The sequence below is a fragment of the Mustela nivalis genome (genome assembly GCF_964662115.1).
Source record: "Mustela nivalis genome assembly, chromosome: 17".
NCBI lineage: Eukaryota > Metazoa > Chordata > Mammalia > Carnivora > Mustelidae > Mustela > Mustela nivalis.
This window is the reverse complement of record NC_139036.1, coordinates 39,647,805-39,668,085: the sequence shown is the minus strand read 5'-3', so window position 1 is coordinate 39,668,085 and position 20,281 is coordinate 39,647,805. Positions and strand designations below refer to the sequence as shown.

The following is a 20,281-nucleotide window of genomic DNA, read 5'->3' as shown; positions in this document are numbered from 1 at the left end:
AGTGAGCTATGTGATCTCAGGTGAGTCTCTGAGCCTCAGTGTCTGCATCTGTGAAATGGGGATAATACTGACCTCCCATACATGCTTGTGGGGAAGATCCGTTGAGATAAAGCACACAAGAAGCTCTTGATAAACTGCCACAGTTTGTTCAGAGATTGGCTGTGGTTATATTAGGCTCTCTTCCCCCCCCTCAACACCCCCAATCTCAAATTCAAGTTCGGAAGCACCGTGTCAGGGGGGTACAGGCAGCCAGAGCTGCCTGCCAGGAGCTGCAGCTTGGCCCTTTATCATGCCCGTCGCTATTGCTGCCAGGAGGCTGAGTGGAGCAGAGGGGAGGAGAGAGGGGCACAAGCTCATCTGCGGTTGCTATGGCGCCCCATCCTGGATTTGCCCAGCTCTCCTAATGGAGCAAAGGGCAGAGGGAGGGAGGGAGGGAGAGTGCGACTGGTCTGGTCTCATTCTCTTCCCTCCCGTTCATCTCTCTCTCTGGAGCCGATGTGGGATGCCCAGTGGGGGAAGGGAGCCTAGATGCTGGATGAGAGGAGGAGGGAAGAGGGGTGGTGCCAGGATTAAGAGGGTTTGCAATGGGGGGTCACACTGAGAGAGGAGGGGCAGAGCCCTCATGCCTACATCCAGAAGCCAGCTGATGACGTTAGAGAGAAGGAAAAACAGGCAAGACAGCACAGCGTGAGAGAGAGAGGGAGAGAGGAAGAGAGAAAGCGAGGATAGGAGGCGTGGAGCCAGCCAACCTCAGCCTGGGCTCTCCTGAGCCCCTAGATCCCCCAGGCAGCCTGGACCCCTAGGGACCAGAGAGCTGCCCTGAGGATGGGCCCCAGAGCGGGGGTCATGCTCCACCCTGTGTGGGGACTGCTGGTCTGCTGTTTCCTCTGCAGCTGGGCTCTGGGAGGTCCGCGGCCCCTCCGCTCTGGGCCACCTCTGTCCTCCCATGTCCAACCGGGGTCTGGGCCCCTGTGGGTGCCCCGAGAGGGAGCCGAGGCAGCCCTGGCTTTTCTCTACTCTGGAGACACCCGACAGCTGTCGGGGGCTAATTGCAGTGAACGCTACGAAGCCCAGGGCGCAGAAGCCAGCCCAGGGCTCCCCCCAGTCCTATGGAGGGCAGCGGGCACCCTTGCCCAGGCTGCTAATTTCCTCAACATGCTGCTGCAGGCCAATGACATCCGCGAGTCCAGTGTGGAGGAGGATGTAGAGTGGTACCAGGCACTGGTCCGCAGCGTGGCCGAGGGGGACCCAAGGGCATACCGGGCTTTTCTGACCTTTGACCCTCCGCCAGGGGCCAGCCACCTGCCTCTGGCCCTACAGGCCACACGGATGGGGGAGGAGACCCTCCTTCAGGACTTGTCTGGGACCAGGGTTCAGGAGGAGAGCCCAACCAGGGCCCCGGACACCTCTGCTCTACAGAAGCGAGTGCTGACCAATGACCTCGGGAGCCTCGGCAGCCCCAAGTGGCCACAGGGGGATGGCTATGTGGGGGACATGAGGCATGTGAAGCTCTCTTCTCCCTTCCTGGAGTGCCAGGAGGGCCGGCTCCGTCCTGGCTGGCTTGTCACTCTTTCTGCCACCTTCTATGGTCTCCAGCCAGACCTCAGCCCAGAGGTCAGGTAAGTGTGTTTGCACAGTCTTTGACACATTTGCAGGTACGTGGGGGTGGGGGCCCGAGTCCAGCCAGCTGTGCGTGGGCCATTTGGCACACACATATGTATCTGGGGGGGCACAGATGTGCCTATTTGCATTCAGCTATTTGCAGTTGACTCTGGGAATCTGTAACTGTCTGTTAGCACATACAGGTGTGAGTGTACACAGTGTGTATGAATCAACCCACTTGTACGTAGGTATAGACATATGTGTGTGTACAGCTGGGCATAGGTCTGCCCCCAGGTCTGGGGAGTGGGGAGAAGGCAGGAGCAGGCTTAGTGTGGATGACAGCTGACAGGCCATGCACAAGTAGTCTCATGGGCATTCCAGGAGACCAACCTGCTGCTCTTAAGCAATCTAGAACTATAAAAGGAGGCTTCTCCAAGGGAAGAAGAGTTCTTGGCGGGGGCGGGGGGGGGGGGAAAGCTTGGGAACCATTCATTGCTCCTTCTGTCGAGGAGTTGGCCAGGTCCCCAGGGTCACTCTCAGTGACTATATTCTCACCTCAAATGGGTTCCAGTCCTGCTTGTCCTGACTGGTACTCTTCAGATGACTGACCTCCTCCTTCAACCGAAATAAAGAGGTGATTGGGAACCCTGGTGGGGAGGAGGCAGCAAGTGGGCACAGAACTGCAAGGCACGCAACACTCAAATTGTTTTTCCAGCTCTGTGTCCCTATTCATTGCTTCCAACAGGCTTCCCCTCCTGCCAGCCAGCAGCCTGGCCTCTAGCCAGCTCTCCCCATACAGCCCAGAGCAGAGTTTGGGAGCTCTGGGGCCAGGCAGCTCCATTCCATAGTTCCTATGCTGTGATCAATTCATATCTGGTTTGGGCAGAGTGAGGGGGTGGTTAATAGCTGAGTTCAGGGCCTGTGAGCGCGCGCACGAGCGAGTGTGTGTGTGTGTGTATACATGTGGTGGAGAAGTGTGAAAATCCCCTTCAGGCAGATCATCAGAGCCCTGGCTTCCACATGTCTTGACATGCTCCCTCCGTCTACCCACTCATAGAAAGAGGAAATGCTAGGATGTTGAAAAGCTGAGGGATGTTGGGGCACAACCTACAGGGAAGAAGACTGTTGCCCACAGAAACAGTGAGGATGAATAGCACTGGAGAAATGGAATGCAGGTGTGCCCTCTGTCCTTGCACACTGCAACTGCTCTACTAAAGTTTGCAAAGCTTGCAGTGCTCCCTGGTCTGGGGCCTGAGGACACATGACCACCTTGGCACCCTTTGCTGCACCCCTAACTGCCAATTCACTGCCCTAGGGGGCAGGTGCAGATGGACATAGACCTTCAGAGCGTGGACATCAATCAGTGTGCCAGTGGGCCAGGCTGGTACTCCAACACACACCTGTGTGATCTCAACAGCACCCAGGTAAGGATAAGGAGGATGGTGGGGGGAGGGGCGCCTGGGGTCCTGCCTCCTTTCCCCTTTCCCATCCCTGCCACCACCCAGCTCCTGGGAGCAACTGAACCAAAGCATATCAGCCTCAGGGCTTCAGGGGAATCCCTAGTGATGAGGGAGAGACAGAAATGAGATTCTAGGCTTTAAATTTTTTTTATTTTTATTTTTTCAAGATTTTATTTATTTATTTGAGATTGAGAGAGAGTAGGTGTGTGTGCATGCGTGTGCGCGTGCATGCACATGCATGGGGTGGGGGGAGGGACAAAGGGACAAGCAGATCCCCCACTGAGCAAGGATTCCACCCCAGGACCCTGAGATCATGACCTGGGCTGAAGTCAGACACTTAACTGAGCCACCCAGGCACCTTCAGATACCAGGCAATTTATTTATTTATTTTTAAAGATTTTATTTTATTTATTTGACAGAGATCACTAGTAGGTAGAGAGGCAGACAGAGAGAGAGGAGGAAGCAGGCTCCCTGTTGAGCAGAGAGCCCGAGTGGGGTTTGATCTCAGGACTCTGATATCATGACCTGAGCCGAAGGCAGAGGCTTTAACCCACTGAGCCACCCAGGCGCCCCCTATACCAGGCTATTTAAAAGCGAGGACATTTACAGCCAAAAAATACTTCAATAAAAAAATAAAAACTAAAAGACAAAAGAAAATTCAGAAATGATATGTTGATGGTCATTTCTGAGAAGTTCCCAACTTCTCCTGCTTGATACATAATAGGCACTTAAAGTTGAATGAATAATAAAAAAACATGAACATAGAAAAAAAAAAGTGAGGGGGCACCTGGCTGGCTGTCTGTAGAGCATGTGACTCTTGATCTCTGGGGACCTTGAGTTTAAGCCCCACATTGAGTGTAGAACCTACATTTAAAAAAAAAAAAAAAAAAAGTGAGGGGCGCCTGGGTGGCTCAGTGGGTTAAAGCCTCTGCTTTCGGCTCAGGTCATGATCCCAGAGTTTTGGGATCGAGCCCCACATCAGACTCTGCTCAGCGGGGAGCCTGCTTCCCCCTCCCTCTCTGCCTGCCTCTCTGTCTACTTGTGATCTCTCTCTGTCAAATAAATAAATAAAACCTTTAAAAAAAAATGAGGGGCACCTGGGTGGCTCAATGGGTTAAAGCCTCTGCCTCCGGCTCAGGTCATGATTCCAGGGTCCTGGGATGGAGTCCCGCATCGGGCTCTCTGCTCAGCAGGGAGCCTGCTTCCTCCTCTCTCTCTCTCTCTCTGCCTGCCTCTCTGCCTACTTGTGAACTCTGTCAAATAAATAAAATTTAAAAAAAAAAAGTGAGGACACTAACAGCCTGCTCCCCATCCTCCAATGGAGATAGTCACCCTTGTTCCTTTGAATTCTCAGTATGCCTCCCTGTCTGCTCTCCCCTTTTGGTACTGGGTGCCCTAAGATCCACCCCCAGGACCGCTCCCTAAGTCCCTATTAATCATCCCCTTTCCCTCTCCTAGACCACATTCTCCATGTTGACAGGGCTCCTAAGTGTAATTGTTGATTGGGATGTGGGAGGACTCTAACCAAAGAAGGAGCTTGAAGAGCTCTGGGATTGGTAAAGGTGAGGGAACCCAAGCCAGGTGCTGGCAGACTCAAAGCCATGGATGCAGGAGATCGGGATAATGGAAAACAATGGCTGGTAATCCTGCAAGCCTGGGACTGAGAAGCTGGGAGGCCAGTGAACTAATAATAATCTGCTCCACGGCTGCACTTGACCGCGTGTCGTGCCTGAGCTGAACCAAAGCCAAGGCAAGCCCTGCAGCCTGCTGGGAGGTGGGGCGGGTTTGGGCATCTGTGGCTCTTTGGGGCACATGTTTTTGGAACTCTAAGTCCAGGGATGGAGAAGGGCTCCCATTATTCAGTGCATTATTAAACCCAGCCACAGCACGTCTCCGTACACATTGGCCTGATTGTGCAGACGCTGGTGGGAACATAGTGCATTCTCATGCTCCTGGCAAGAAGGGAAGCTGGGCCACGATTTCAGAAGTACCACCGTGTAACTTTTCTAGGTGAAGTCAGGTGCTCGATGTGGAAGCTCCCAGGGCGAAGCCCTTCCTTCATCCCACTGTTAGGTCTGTCCCTAACCACTGCCTCCAGCAGCTCTGACCTCATCCATGTGCTCATCTCCCCTGCCTGGCTCTAAGGTCTGCTCCGTCCCCTGCTAGGCAGACATCAATGGATGGATGTGGAATAAAGAGGCGGCCTTGGCATCCCACGAGCCTGGCATTAGCCTGGCATTAGGGCTGGGGAAATCAGTCCTGTGCCAAAGCCAGATGGCCCCTGGTAGGGGAAGCCTCTCCTCTGTGGGGGCCTTTTCAAACCACCTGTGAACCAAAAAGGGAAGGTGATGGGGACCCTTTGAGACAGGATGTAGGCACACAGATGTGATTGGACTCCAAGTTCTCCCTACTTCCACCTCCCCTGGTGCCTCCCTGTAGCAACAGCTGGGCACTGGGACATGGGATCTGTGAGGCTCCCGTCACTGCCTCTCAGAATAAAAGGGTGATCTCTTCCCAAACTCTTTGTTGAAAAAAGGTGATGACGGGAATAGAGTAGGGTTTCCAGAGAGAGAAGGATTCCTAAGGACTGGAAGGACTTCTAGTGGGGGAAGTGGGTCCCTTGTACGGAGCAGGTGCTGTGAATAGGAAGGTACGCGGACCCTCCATCTCTTCCCAGGAGCGAAAACCCCATATAAACCCCTATCTTGTTTGTCATCCCTGCAGTGTGTCCCCTTGGACAGTCAGGGCTTTGTCCTCGGCCACTACCTCTGCCGCTGCCGACCTGGTTTCTACGGGACAAGCCGCTCCGGGGGTATGTTAACCGTGGTGAGGGTCAGGCTGGGCTGGGTGGAGGGGGCATCTGGGGAGAAAATGCTGGGGTGAGACACTGGCAAGGGTCTTGTGGGGCAAGGGCAGAAGGTGGAGAGAAGCAGGCAAGGCAGGCAGGATCCACTGTGGGGGTGTCTGAGCCTTCTGAAAATGAGCCCTTACCATGCCAGTCTGATGCAAGTTGAGCCTCGCAGTGAGTCCTAGCCTGGCATTGCCTCTTTCTGTTTCCCGGTCCTTCCCTGGGAATATCCACTTCCTCACTCACCCTGCTTCCCAGCCCGCCCCCAGGGGTGACCAACTGTAGGAGGGCAGGGAGAGGGCTATGGTGGCCTGTGGGAGAGAAGGCTGGCATGCCCCCGCCGGGCCCCTCTCCTTGCAGCCATCTTGTTCTTCATAGGGTTGGGAGAGAGTGGGCAATTCGGGGCCCCACATGGCAGCTCCGGGAGGCTGCTGCGGTGCCAGCCGTGTGCCGAGGGCTGCACCAGCTGCAGGGACGCTAGGCCGTGCCTGGTGGAGGAAGTCTCAGCACTGCGGGCAGCAGTGCTGGCCTGCCAGGCCTGCTGCATGCTGGCGGTCTTCCTGAGCATGCTGCTCTCCTACAGATGCCGCCGGAGCAAGGCAAGGAAGGTCCCGCTTCTCCTACACGTGTCCTACCATCCCTTGGGTCCCCAGTATCACCTAGGGGCCAGAGGCTCCCTAAGATGAGAATTCAGAAGAAATGGGTTCTGGTCTTCATGCTTAACCTAAGACACCAGGTGACCTTGGGCAAGTGACCCCATTGCCTTAGATTTGTTGCCTGTTAAGTGTAGGCATTGGACTTGATTCAAAACACAGTGTAGGCACTAGGGAGACGTGGTCTAGACTCCCCTGGAGCTCCCAGTTAAACGGAGGAAGCAGGCCTATAAAGAAAATGACAACACAGCACAACAGAGGCGAGGATGGAAGTGTGTGTTGGTTGCCATGTGAGCTCAAAGAAAGGACCCACTTGTCCTGCCTGAGATGGCCTGGGAAAACCCATCTGGAGAATATGACATTTGAGCCAGTCTTGAAGGTCAACTGACTGATTTCCAGGCAGAGAAGGGGTTACCTAGACAAAGAAGCAGTCTGACCCAAAGTCTGGGCAATGTGTGGGATCCTTCTAGCTCCAGCAGCTTGTGACTGGAGCCCAGGTCTGCAATCAGGCCCCTTCTAGGAGTTGGGAGGCAGGGAGCGGGGTTGGGGGATAGATTCTATGTGCAACCTTGGTCTTAGCCTGGGGGGAGGGTGTGGCTGTGGACCAAGATGGCAGAGCTGATGTTACAGGATAAGACCTTAGCCCAGGGCCATCAAGTGACCCCTAAAACAGGCCTGAGATTCTCCCCCACGATCGTCCAGGCTCTGCTTTCCCACTGCCCCGTTCACACACCTCTCTCTTTCCTGGGTTCACAGAGGATCAGAACCTCTGGAGTTGTCCTGCTGGAAGCCATCCTTTTTGGATCCCTGCTGCTCTACTTCCCTGTGAGTCTGTGGCCAGAGTCTGACCCCACGTGATCCCTGCCTGGTGTCCTCCAAACCCCAGAATTCTACATCCTTTCTGCTCCCTTAGAGAGATTCAGAGACCTCAAAATCTCCATACTCATATCTACAAATGGCAGGCTGGCCTGGTGACCTCTGAAGCCAAAGAGTCCTTGCTAAAAAGAGCTTGATATCCTACTGTGTGACTTAGGACAAATGACCTAACCTCTCTGATACTTCAGCTGCTCCTCTGAGGGATGGAGGTGATGATGCCTCTGTGGCAAGGCTACTAGAAAGGGCAGCAGATCAGAAAGAGGAAGTACATGGGAGAGCCCCAACTTCTGTCCCCCTCCCGTACTCCCCAGGTCTTCATTCTGTACTTCAAGCCCAGTGTATTCCGCTGTATCGCTCTCCGCTGGGTCCGGTTGCTGGGTTTTGCCACTGTCTACGGCACCATTATACTCAAGCTTTATAGGTAGGGTCTGGGGCAGACCTTGCTCTGGGGCTGCTTACTCCAGGCAGCCCCAGGTCGTTTGGAAAGGGGTGGAGTTCTTCCCAGCCAGACCCTTACCAGCTCTACTCCCCGGTGCACCCCACCCCCTCACCCCCACCCCAGGCCCACCCCTATCACCATAGCCCTCCTCAGATGCAGCATTTGGGGGGGGGGCAGGGAGGCAGCCAACCATGGGAAGGACAGGAGGACAGGCACGTATGGAGGGGAAGCCATGGACAGAGGCCAGAGACCTGGCCCCTCTCCTTGGCCCTCCGCCTATGCCTCTCCCCACCACCCGCACCCTTGTAGAGTTCTCCAGCTGTTTCTGTCTCGCTCGGCCCAGCGGGGTCCCCACCTCAGCAATGGGCGGCTGCTGCAGCGGCTGGGGCTGCTCCTGCTGCTCGTGCTGGCCTTCCTGGTGGTGTGGACGGCGGGGGCCCTGGAAAGAGGCAGCCATGCACCCCTGGTGGCCCGTGGCCACACTCCTGAGGGCCGTCACTTCTACCTCTGCCATCACGACCACTGGGACTACATCATGGTTGTGGGTGAGCTGCTTCTGCTGAGCCTGCCTCACCAGGGACCCCCATGCTGCACCTGCAGGGGTCCTCTGGCCTTGGCCTTGTCCCTAGTCCCCACCTCCCCCAGCACACCCGGCACAGAGAGAGGCCACTGCCCAGCTGCTGAGCTGGTGCTCGCATCTCTGCCCCTCACTCCTCTACAGCTGAGGTGCTGCTCCTGTGCTGGGGCAGCTTCTTGTGCTACGCCACCCGAGCCGTTCCCTCCGCCTTCCATGAGCCACGCTACATGAGCATCGCCCTGCACAACGAGCTGCTTCTCTCCTCTGCCTTCCACGCGGCCAGGTGAGGCCGCCCCCCATCCCGACCCACCACACCTCCCCATCGCCCACCACTCTTGCCTCTCCCAGGCCCGAGGAACCCCATCCCACAGCCATCCTCACCACACAGCCAGGCCTCGGCCAGGGGAGAAAGGCCCCTCCGCCATCGGTGGCCCGCCCCTCAGATACCCTTCCTGCACCCCAGGTCTTACACAGCACCCCAAAAGAGGAAGCGTGTCTGCTCCTAATTCTCCTCCTAGTCCTAGGCCACATGTCCGGCACCTCCACTGTGCTCCTTCCCACACATGCTCAATTCTCCCTGCCTTTTCTCCCCCTCACACCTCAGCCCCTCCAGCAGCAGGCCCGCTGTGAACGTTCAGAAGGACTTGGCGGTGTGGCAAAGGCAGAATCAACCCACAGGGCATCCATAACAGAGCTGGGAGCACGAATCTGTGCTCTAGGTGACCAGAGAAGAGTAGTCTGGGAGGGCTTCTCAGAGGTGGGGGTTAATGTGAGCCTTGAGGTAGGACCTACATCCTTGGGAGGGCAAGAAGAAGGAGAAATGCCCTTTTCAGCCCACCCAGAAGCTCCACAGAGATCAGGACTGGAGCTAGGGGGTGAGCCAGTGAGACAGGTGAGGGAGAAGAGGCCCCTGTCACCCAGAGCTGATGTTTCCCTCCCTCACACCCTCAGGTTTCTGCTGGTTCCCTCCCTGCACCCAGACTGGACCCTGCTTCTCTTCTTCTTCCACACCCACAGCACCGTCACCACCACACTGGCTCTGATCTTCATTCCTAAGGTGAGGTCTCCCCTCTCCTGGTTGTGAGCCTACCCCAGCCCCTTGGTAAGGGCACCGTGGATCTGCCGCCGCCGCAGCGCCCTCTCCAGGTCAGAGTGAGGATGACCCCTGGGGGAGAGTGGGCGGAGCCGCAGGGGCCTGTGGGTGGAGCCCTCTTGGGGTAGGGGGGTGGGGAGGAAGCGACTGTGTCTCTCTGCCTCCCACCTGAGGGCAAAGGAAATCAGAGCTAGGGCCGGAGAGCTCTTTGTAACACACCTAGCAGTTTAGTGTGGTGGACTCTGAAAAGTCAACTTGGAAACAATTATAGAGAGATAGGTCAGGGAGCTGAAGGCCATGACTAGGAATTGTGGGGGCAGCTGCGTAGGAGGAGGATGACAGAGAGCAAAACTCTTCCTGCCCTCGGAATTGCGAATTAGAGAGGGGGTTAAGGTGCCCCAAGTAAAGATGGATTCCCCGGAGCAGGTGGGAATAGGAGTAAACAGGGAGGCGAGCTGACTCTTTTTCTCCCGCCGTCACACCCACCCTGGCCAGTTCCAGAAGCCGGGGGCTCCTCCCCGAGAGGAGATGGTGGATGAGGTGTACGAGGATGAGCTGGACCTGCAGCGCTCAGGCTCCTACCTGGACAGCAGCATCGCCTCAGCCTGGAGCGAGCGCAGCCTGGACGCCGGAGACATCCGGGTATGTGCGGGCCTCCTCGCCTCCTTTGGATGCTTGCTTTTAGAGACTGGGCCAGGATCCCTGCTGCCCTGCAGCCTGGGCCATGTATCCTGCAGGCCCCTCCCCTGGCCCTCACTTTCCCTCTCTCGAAGACCTGCCTCCTTTCCTCCTTCCCTTCTCCAGCTGCCTCCCCTGACTGTTCAGATGCCTTCACACACCACCTAAGTGAAGAGACCACCAGAGGCCCAGAACATGCATCCCTGAAACCCAGGCCACTTGGCAAGTGAGAGGCAGGGCGGTGGGTGGCGCTCCACTCCCACCCAGCAGGGGCAGTCGTGAGGGACAGGACATCTGGGCACTTGGTGACCCTAGGGCCAACCACGGAGCTGTGTAGTTCAGGCGGTTTGCGACTACCAGAGATTTCCATATCAGGACACCCATTCCCTGGACCTGGCAGTCTTAGAGAAGGGAAGTTTTTCCTGAGTCTTACATCAGGAGACCATCTTTGCCCTTCTTTTTCAGTGTAGGGGTGTCATAGTCACGGAACCCAGATCAGAAGCTCAGTGGGTAGGAAATAAGGAAACCTGGTGGTCTCAGCCTGTTGTTTGATCAAATCCAAGGTGTGGGAACAACCTCAGGGAGCCATTTTGTCCATTGCCTCCATCTCCCCTGGGGCCTCCCTGTACCCTTGACTTGTTTGCATCTCCCAACTCGTCCTTGTCCTAGCTGCCTCTGCCTGTTTTTTCCCCGTGTCCTCCTTCCCTTCTGGGCTCTGCCTTCTGGGGAAGTGGCTGAACCGAGGCCCCAGTCGAGCTGGAAGGCCAGAGAGTGTGGAGGTGCTCAGCCACAGCAATGCCAGCCCATACCCCTACTTTGCGGAGCAGCACGCAGTCTCCGTCCCTATGCTGATGCTGCTCTGGGGAGGAATCCAAAGTAGAAGTTTCTCAAATTCCCATTCCTGCACTTGAACCCAAATAGAGCACTTCTCACCATCAATCTCACGTGACCCTCCTGAGGACTCTCACAGGGGGCAGCCAGCTTTTGTTACCTCATAGAAGCAGAGGCTCTGAGAGCCTTCAGGGAGTGCCTGGGTGGCTCAATCCATTGAGCGGCTGCCTTCAGCTTTGGTCGAGATCCTAGAGTCCTGGGATGGAGCCCCATGTCCTGGGATTAAGCTCTGTGCTCAGCGAGGAGTCGGCTTCTTCCTATGCCCCTCACCCCCACTCATGCTCTCTCTCAAATAAATAAAATCTGAAAAAAAATAAAACAGCCTTCATGCACATGCTGGGTCAGCAGCCTGGAACCCAGGCTTCCCGTCACCCAGGCAAGTGACTTCCGTCAGATCACAGAGAAAGGAGTGCCCCCGCATCGTCAGAACCAAGCAGATGTGACTCAGAGAACACAGGTGGATTCTGAGGGTTGTCTAAGCAGGGAAGGGACACAGCTTGGTGGGAAGAGATGCTCCAAAGAAAATGGTCCAAATAATGGCTGGGAGAGCGGGAGGCAGGGCAGTCAGGCCCTGGAGAGAGCTCCGTGCTCCATCTGCTCTCCTCATACCTCCCTCACTGCAGGACGAACTGAAGAAGCTCTACGCCCAGCTCGAGGTCCACAAGACCAAGGAAATGGCTGCAAACAACCCGCACCTGCCCAAGAAGCGGGGCAGCTCGCGCCAGGGCCTGGGCCGCTCCTTCATGAGGTACCTGGCCGAGTTCCCGGAGGCCCTGGCCCGCCAGCACTCCCGGGACTCGGGGTCCCCCAGCCTGGGCAGCCTGCCTGGCTCCTCGCGCCGCTGGCTTCTCAGCTCCAGCTTCCAGAACCCCGAGGGGACCCCGGCCCTGCGCAAGTCCCACAGCACCTACGACCACGAGCGCCAGGGTCACCGCCGGGAGCAGGACCCACCACTCCTTGACTCGCTGCTGCGCAGGAAGCTGGCCAAGAAGGCCTCGAGGGAAAGCAGGGAGAGTCGGGAGTCGGTGGAGGGGCCCCCTGCCCTGGGCTTCAGGTCTGCCAGTGCCCACAACCTGACGGTGTGCGAGAGGCTCCCCAGGGCCCGGCCCACATCCCTGCAGAAGTCGCTCAGTGTGGTGGCGGGCTCCAGGGAAAAGGCCCTGCTCGTGGCCAGCCAGGCCTACCTGGAGGAGACCTATCGGCAGGCCAAGGAGCGGGAGGAGAGGAAGAAGGCCGAGGCAGCCTTGGCGAGCCCAGTGAGGAGGCCGTCAGCCAGGAGGCTGGAGCGAGCTCGAGGGGCCCCCCTGTCAGCCCCACCATCCCCGGCCAAGAGCCGCAGTGTGGACGGCTCCCACAAGGCTGCCGCTGCCACAGGGAGGCTTCAGGAGGAGGCTGCCAGGAGGCTGCCTCACCCGCCCGTCCGGCACCAGGTCTCCACACCCATCATGGCCCTGTCTGGAGCAGGCCTGGGAGAGCCAAGGATGCTGTCTCCCACCTCCACCCTTGCTCCAGCTCTGATGCCAGCTCCGGCCCCGGCCCCAGCCCCAGCCCCGGCCCCAGCCCCAGCCCCAGCCCCAGCCCCAGCCCTAGCCCCGGCCCTGGCCCTGGCCCCGGTCCCGGTCCCAGCTCCAGCCCCAGCCCCAGCCCCGACACCAGTCCCTGTCCTGGCACCAATCCTCGTGCCCCCCCAAAGCCCCAACTTACTCCCGTTCATCTGCCCCTGGGAGAATGCAGAACTGCCAGTCAAGAAAGGAAATGTGGCTCAAGAAAGCCCCTCAAGGCCAGAGCGGAGCAGCCTCTCCCCTTCCCCAGCTCGGGCCAAGCTCTGGAGAGCCCTCTCTGTTGCAGTTGAGAAAAGGAGCACAGGGGAGAATGCGGGGACCACAGAGGAGGGACGCCTCCAAGGGGGAGCTGATGAGGGTGACGAGGATAAGTCTAAGGTCTTCTCTAAATCCCACAGCCTCAAGACCCCCATTCAGCAAGTTTCCGTGCACAGTCTAGGCCTGGCTATCAAAGCTTTGACTCGTTCCCGGAGCACTCACAAAGAGAAGGAGAGCGGGGAAGGGAGTCCTGAGACAGAGGAGAAAGGCAGAGCTGTGGTTGGGGGCGAGGGTGTGGGGCCGTGCCCCAGGTCCCCCAGGCTAAGCCGGCCCAAGGCTGTGAGTAAGCAGGCTGCTCTTGCACCCTGTGATGACGAGGAATCCCTCCAGAACCAACAGAACGCTCACACCAGCAGAATGCTTCAAGTCTGTCGCCGGGAGGGCAGCAGGGAACAAGAAGACAGAGGCAGGAGGACATCCCACTGTCTAGGGGAGGAGAGAGGAGAGAGAGCAGGTAAAGCAGAGTCTGCTACACTGAGGCAAGCCAGCCAAAGCACAGTTGGGGACAAAAGTGCTGAGGGAGCAAAAGAAGCCCCTTTTGGGTGGCGGGAACTGCCCAAAGCTGGCCTCCAGTCCCTGGGCGGAGCTGACCACAGGATGGCAGAGATGTGCCCCAGGGAAGTCACCCAGTCGGAAGTGTGTCACCCTGACCATGGCTACAAGGCCCAGATCTGCCCCTGGGAGGCGAGCGAAGGAGCCCCTGAGAAGGGGGCATTACAACAAAATCTCGATGACTCCCAAGAGAGAGGGAGAGCCTCAGAAAAGTCAGAGCCCTCAAATGTGGTGGTTGTTGCTCGGAAAAAGCCAGAGAGGCTGGTCAGGGGGAAGGAGGCCGTGTGTCCCTGGGAGGGTGTCGATCCTGGGAGTCCGTCCTGCTGGTCAGTCTCTCAGGACTCTGACGGAATCAAGGGCAGGTCTGAGGCAGTGAGCAGGAGAGAGGCTAGAGAGGTGAAGAAGCATCAGCAGGAGGGTACAGGCCCAGAAGTTTGTACAGCTGACGCTGCCAAGGCAGAGCTCTGTCCCTGGGAGGCATGCGAGGGAGGGGATGGGAAACCATTCGAGGAGGGCATGAAGAAGCTTCCCCAGGAAAAGCAGGAAACCTCCAAGAAAGCAACCTTCTGGAAAGAACAGAAACTGAGTGGAAACTTGGAGTCCTTTTGTCCGTGGGAGAGGACAGATTTCCGGGGCCCCTCAGCAGTCTCCACTCCGGCCCCAGGAGCCCCTGGATGCTCGGGGAGTGTGGGCAGTAGCATCTCAGAAGTGTGTCCGTGGGAGGCAGGAGATGCTCCTGCCAGGAAAGCAGAGATCTGTCCCTGGGAGCTAGGTGATGAGGTAGTGAGGAAGGAAATGCTGAGTCAGGGGGCAGGAGGAAATATTCTCCACGAAGAGGGGAAAGCCTCCAGACAGGCTTTCCCTGGAAAGCCTGGAGAGATGGGAGAACAGGCTGGGAAGGCAGTGCAGAAAAGGGATCAGCAGCAGGAGTCAGTGTGTCCCCAGGAGACCTCAAACCCTGGGCCCTCCCGCCCATGTCTAGATAGTTCCTCAACCAAAGCTGGTGGCCAATTCCTTAGCAAGGGAGGAAGCAGGGCAACACAGGTAAGTCCCCGGGAAGATCTCAGGCCACAGCCAAAGGAAGTAACAACATCTGCCAGGGCAGACCTCTGTCCCTGGGAGGTGGATGAAAGAATAAGAGACAACTGGACATTGGACCAGACAGCAAAAGCAAGAGAATCTCAAAAGGACAAGGAGAAAGGGCCTGGGATGTCAGGGATCAAAGATGGCACAGCTGGGGAAGAGCCTGAGACACAGATCCAAAAGCAGGAAGCAGTCTGTCCCTGGGAGAATGTGGACCCTGGCAACTTCTCCCCACAATCAGGGCCTCAAGAAGCAGATGGACCTAGAGCCAGTTTCCACATGTCAGGCAGTGTGGGAAGCAAAGCTGCGGAGATCTGTCCATGGGATATGGAGGACACTGTGTCTGCTGAGAAGGCTGAGGTCTGTCCCTGGGAGGTGGGTGCTGGAGCAGGGCAGGAAAGGGCTTTGGGAGTTGAGGCCATTAGGAAATTTCCAAATGACACAGGAAAGTTTTCTGCACGTCCTGGACCCAGCAAGACAGCTGTTACTGCTCCAGAGAAGCCAGAGAGGCCAGCCTGGGAGCGGGAGATGGCCTGTCCCTGGGAAAGCTTGGATCCAGGCAGCTCCTCTTGGCATTCAGACTCTCTGGGCACAGAGAGACCAAAAGCTGGATTCCAGGAACTGGACCACGTGGGCTGCCGGGCAGCTGAGGTGTGTCCCTGGGAAGTGGAAGAGGCCCCTGCCAGTAAGAAAGCCAAGATCTGTCCCTGGGAGGTGAATGAAGGAGCTTCTGGGACGGGACTGGACCAAGAGAGGAGGAGTGACTTAGCAGGGCAGGGGGAGAAAACTCTAGAAAAGGAGAGACTCACCTCCTTGGGAGAAGACATACCAAAATGGGAGACAAAACAGAGTCAAGAGCAGGAAGCTGTTTGTCCTTGGGAGAAGGGCTTGAGGGAACCCTTAGCGAAGGGCCCTGAGGTCTCAGACTCATCCGTCAGCATGAGTTGTGAAGTGGCTGAGGGACGTTCCTTGGAAGTGAGAGATGAAGCAGCAGAGAAAGGGCGCCTGACACACGACCCAAAGACGGGCTCCCTCCCAGGACACAAAACCCCAGAAAGGGCTCCATTCTCAAAAGTAGGAGAATTCACTACTGACGATGAGGGAAAAGCAAGGGATGAGTTACAATCTGCCTGTCCCTGGGACAGCATGGCCCCGGCAGGCACTGTCTCTCACCCTGACCATCAGGGCCGTGACCAACCTACAGCTGGCTCTCAGACACCGGCCAGCGTCGGGGGCAGGCTCACTGAGGTTTGCCCGTGGGATGCTCCTGCCTTAGATGCTCCTAAACCTGACAGCAGCACCAAAGCTGCCATCTGCCCCTGGGAGGTGCCTGAAAGGGCCCCAGACAAAGGGATGGCAAGCCAGGATGGAAAAGGGCCACCTCAAGAGGAGAAGGATAGAGCCCCGGGAAGACCAGAGCCCAAAGCTGTGCGGGTTCAGGAGAAGCCAGAGAGGGCAGATGGGAAACAGGAGGCGGTGTGTCCCTGGGAGAGTCAAGATTGTGGGGAGCTGTCTCCACAGCCAGCCCCGCGAGCTTCTGACAGGCGTAAAGGCAGTTCGGAGGCAGCAGGCAGTGTGGGGGCCAAGGTGGCAGCAGTGGGTCCGTGGGAAGCAGAAGCAGCTCCATCTGCTAAAGAAGTGGAAATCTGCCCTTGGGAGGTGAATAAGGAAGCTGCAGAGAAAGGAGGACTGGGGCAAGAGGTGGACGGAAAGTCCCGAGGGCGGGGAGAAGTGATCCTTCAAAAGGCAGCCTCTGGAGGGACAGAAGAACACATTTACAAAGAAGCAGCAAAAGTCAGCCGAGAGCAGGAGACCGTGTGCCCCCAGGAAGGCAGAGGTTTGGGGGCACCCTGCCCCCAGCCAGACGCTCCCAGCACTGGCCATCCCACATGCAGTCCCCAGGGAGCCAGCCGTGCAAGGAGCAGGATGGCAGAGGTGTGTCAGTGGGAAGTCACAGATCCAGAAGGGAATAAGATAAAGGGCACCATGGCAGACGTCTGTGACTGGGAGGGAACTGGAGTGCCATCTGAGGAATCCGGCCTTCTGGCTTCAACAGCAACTCAGAAGGAAATGTTTTTCCCCACAGTCCCTGAGAACCCACCATGCCTTTTAGTCCACAGTCCTCTGGGTAGCTCCCTTCCAGAAAGCAAAAGCGCCCGCCCTGAGGTGAGTAAGGCAGGCAATACTTTTGCTCCGGAAGGTGTCAGAGAACTCCAAGGAGCCTCAGGACATGGGCCGAGGACAAGCTCAGCCCCAGAGCAGAGTCTCCAAGAAGCTGAGGTTCAGGAATCCTCCTCCTTAACTGTGGACCAAGGAGAAGGGGTTTCTACAGCTCCACACGAAGAACTCTCCCCGCCAACGGTCTATCCTTGGGACTGTGAGTAACAATGCCAACACATGAAGTCGAATGTCGGGTGGCTGGTTTTCCGAAGCCAAGGTCCTTTCCAAGTCCTACGTGTTCCCAAAGAGCCGAGTCAGAGACACTGGGCCACTTCTCTTCTCCAACAAGGCCAGAAGGCAACTCATTCTGAGACAAACTATATAAGATCGGGCAGCTCAGGCCCCAAGAGTCTCACCCCTTCTTCTCTTCTCTTGTTCCTGCTCCTGAAAACAAAGGCCAGACCTTCTGCTTCAGGGGAACCCTCCCATCCAGCTAGAGGACTCAACACGAGCTGTGTCTGGACACCTGCTTCTGCAGCCAGTGTCGGGGGGAAAAAAGTCAGCAGGCCCAGCCCACGTTTTCTCATAAGGAGACCCCCTTTCTTGACCATTTTCTGAGAAGAAATGAAACCATGCAAGGCACTGGCAGTATTAGGGACTGAGGAAGGCTGTGAAGGTCACCGTAGGCAGCTTGAGAAGTCACTTAATTCAAGTTCAAGGATAAGTCTGGGGAAAAACTTAAATGGCTCAAGAGGGTTCTGAAATGCCTTAAGGACCTTTCCATCTTGACTTTGGCTCTCCCCTTCTGCCGTATTGATCCTCATGCCCACCCTGCTGGCTGCTGATGGAGAGCCAATCGAACATTCTTACTTCCTTACCAACATGTGGCATCCAAAGCAACACCAGAGATGGAGAGCACAGGAGGTAAGGCAGTGGCTCCAAGTCCTGCCAGGGGGAGCCCTCCCTTCTAGACACCCTTTCCATCTGCGTGTGCCCCTTACTAGCTTTTTCAGATGGTTTCCCCCCACTTCTGCCCCATGTTTTCCATCTCGGTGAGTTCACCTCTCTGGCTCATTCTCCTTCCAGCCTTCCAGGGCTGTCATCAAAGGGACCCCACTCAGCTGTTGGTATAACAGGAGCCAGGGGTTTCTGGTTCTGATGTGAGTACGGCTCCAAATCACTTGCTCAGTAACAAGAGGCCCGCCATCAGTTGCCTTTCCAAGAAGCAAGAAAGCAAGCAAGCCCTGTTTATGGCCGGCGCTAAGAACTGTCCTCAGAAAGAGTAACCCTACCAGGCAGGTTCAAGGCCTGAAGGTGGGGGAAAGGGCATCATAGAAGCACAAAGCCTTCTTAGTGAGCTCAGTTCTATCCTCTCAAGTGAGTTCAGTTCAGGCTACCCTTGCTTAAGTGGTCCTAGAGAAGAGTGATGGAATGAGAGGATACTATCAGAGGGAAGTGAGGAAGGAGAAAAGCGCTGGTCAAAGCCCTGGCATTGGCAGGGGTTAGGAGGGGGGAGGAAACAGGCAGACTAGACATGGCAGAGCTTGGCAGGGACCCTGAAGATGACAGTAAGCCTGCCCTCTAACTGCGTGGACCCTGATGCCATTCACAGGGAAGAAAAAGACAAAACAAGGAGACCAAATACCCAATGGGGGTAAAATACGAGTTTGCATATACATACTCTGGGCAGCTTTAAGACTTTGCCAGAAAAAGTAACAAAATCCTCCATTTCCAAAAACAAAGAATGGAAAAACCCAGTCTTTCAGGGACCAGATGCCCTTGTTCTCCTATCTAGCCCCTCCCACTTACCTGGTCCCTTGCCCTGGGATTTCAGAGCAGTAATTAAAGCGTACTGCTGCTCTGGGCTCTGGCTAGTTAACCTTGCTGCTTCTAAGCTGTTGGGAAGTTTGCTGAACACACATCAGAACCAGTCCATTGGGTCGGGTCTCGCTGGAAACAGAAAAGTTGTTCCGATAACCCCTACTGAGAAATAAACCATGGGAAAAAAATAAAGAATGTTTTTTCTTGATCACTCACGTTAGCTCCAGCTTATTCATTATGGTGATTTTCTTTTTCCAACGTTTTTAAACAGGCACAGTAGACAGGTAGGGTTAGCCCGAGGGAACTACACTGCAGCCTTCCGGCCTTCGGGGCTTCAGGGCGGTCTGGCTAATTGTCAGCCCAGTTCCCAGCTCCATGGCTGGCACCGCAGACGGACTCAGCCCAGGCCTTCGAGCCAATCCTTTACATCTGGGCCATTCACTCGGCTGGATCTGATCCCAAGGGAAAATGGAAACAGCACTTATCCTCTGGCTGCCCATGGCAGCTAGTGCTCAGCAGCTATTCCGGATTATCTGGAGACCCCTGAGACCCATCTGGAGGAGTGGGAGGAAACAGCTCATTTGAAGCACTGTTTTTACCTAGTCAGAGAAATCCGTCGGTCGTGTGCCCAATAAGTGCGCTCTTTTCCTTTCTCTGCTCTCCTCCCCTCCCTGGATTACTTCCCCTCACTCCACAGTGCCCAGCTGTGGATCCTGCTGATAACACTTGCCTTCTCATTTTGCCTTAATCCAGGGCTCAGGCAAATAGGATGTGGCCAAACCTCACTTCAGTGGAAATGCTGCAAACTGATGTGCATTTTAAGCCAAACGGGTTGAGACTTAAGTAGTATGATCAAGACTGGCTGCTTTGGATTAACCCACCAGCGCTGCCTCTCCCCTAGGCATACACATTTCATTCCCAGCGTCTGCATTCAGCAGCTGTTGTAAAAACATCAGTTTTCCCCAGTGAGGACTGGTCTGTTGGCTGCCTTGCTGACGCGGTAGTTTCAGAGAGACTGAGGAGTTAGTTGTTTTTTTTTTTTTTTTAATGAACTTAGTTGAGAGAGAGAGAGAAGCAGAGGGGGAGGGAGAGATAGAATCCCAAGCAGACTCCCCACTTGAGTGTGGAACCCAACTTGGGGCTTGATGCCAGGACCCAAAGATAACGACCCAAGCTGAAATCAAGAGTTGGATGCTCAACTGACCAAGCTGCCCAGGCAGCCCGAATTATGTTATTTTATTTATTTATTTTTTTAAAGAATTTATTTATTTGACAGAGAGAGTGAGAGAGCTCAAGCAGGGGGAGCATGACAGGAAGAGGGAGAAGCAGACTCCCTACTGAGCAGAGAGCCTGATGTGGGACTCAATCCCATGGCTCAAGGATCATGACCTGAGCCAAAGGCAGACGCTTAACCATGTGAGCCACCCAGGTGCCTGGAGTTAGGTTATTCTTGACCTGATTCTAGTTTCTTTGGACTCTGCTCTCAGGATAAAGTCAGAACAGATTAATCCTGACCCTAAGTGACAGACTCATTAAAAGAAAATTGTAGGGAAAATAGGAAGTATGATAATTAAGGTCCTGTTTTTTAAGGGGAGTCCACACTGGATTGATCAAAGTAACAGTACCAGCCAAGCTTGCTGCTGGTACAAAGTGATTTCCCTTGTCATA

At 55.9% G+C, this 20,281-nt stretch overlaps 1 protein-coding gene across 1 annotated transcript; it reads left to right on the top strand.

The window, feature by feature from the left end:
* The first annotated feature begins 713 nt into the window (after positions 1-713).
* GPR179 (G protein-coupled receptor 179) lies at positions 714-18,859 on the top strand. Its single transcript, XM_082704871.1, has 11 exons — positions 714-1,619; positions 2,918-3,026; positions 5,787-5,874; positions 6,289-6,509; positions 7,320-7,388; positions 7,751-7,860; positions 8,188-8,423; positions 8,600-8,738; positions 9,407-9,512; positions 10,044-10,190; positions 11,741-18,859. Exons 1-11 carry the CDS (start codon positions 826-828, stop codon positions 17,015-17,017), a joined length of 7,296 nt encoding a protein of 2,431 aa, XP_082560997.1. The 5' UTR covers positions 714-825; the 3' UTR covers positions 17,018-18,859.
* The last annotated feature ends 1,422 nt before the right edge of the window (positions 18,860-20,281 follow it).

Coding starts and splice junctions, on each gene's coding strand:
- GPR179 (XM_082704871.1), top strand. CDS start 826: ATGGGCCCCAGAGCGGGGGTCATGCTCCACCCTGTGTGGGGACTGCTG. Junction 5,875..6,288: donor CGGGACAAGCCGCTCCGGGG/GTATGTTAACCG, acceptor TGTTCTTCATAG/GGTTGGGAGAGAGTGGGCAA. Junction 6,510..7,319: donor ACAGATGCCGCCGGAGCAAG/GCAAGGAAGGTC, acceptor CTGGGTTCACAG/AGGATCAGAACCTCTGGAGT.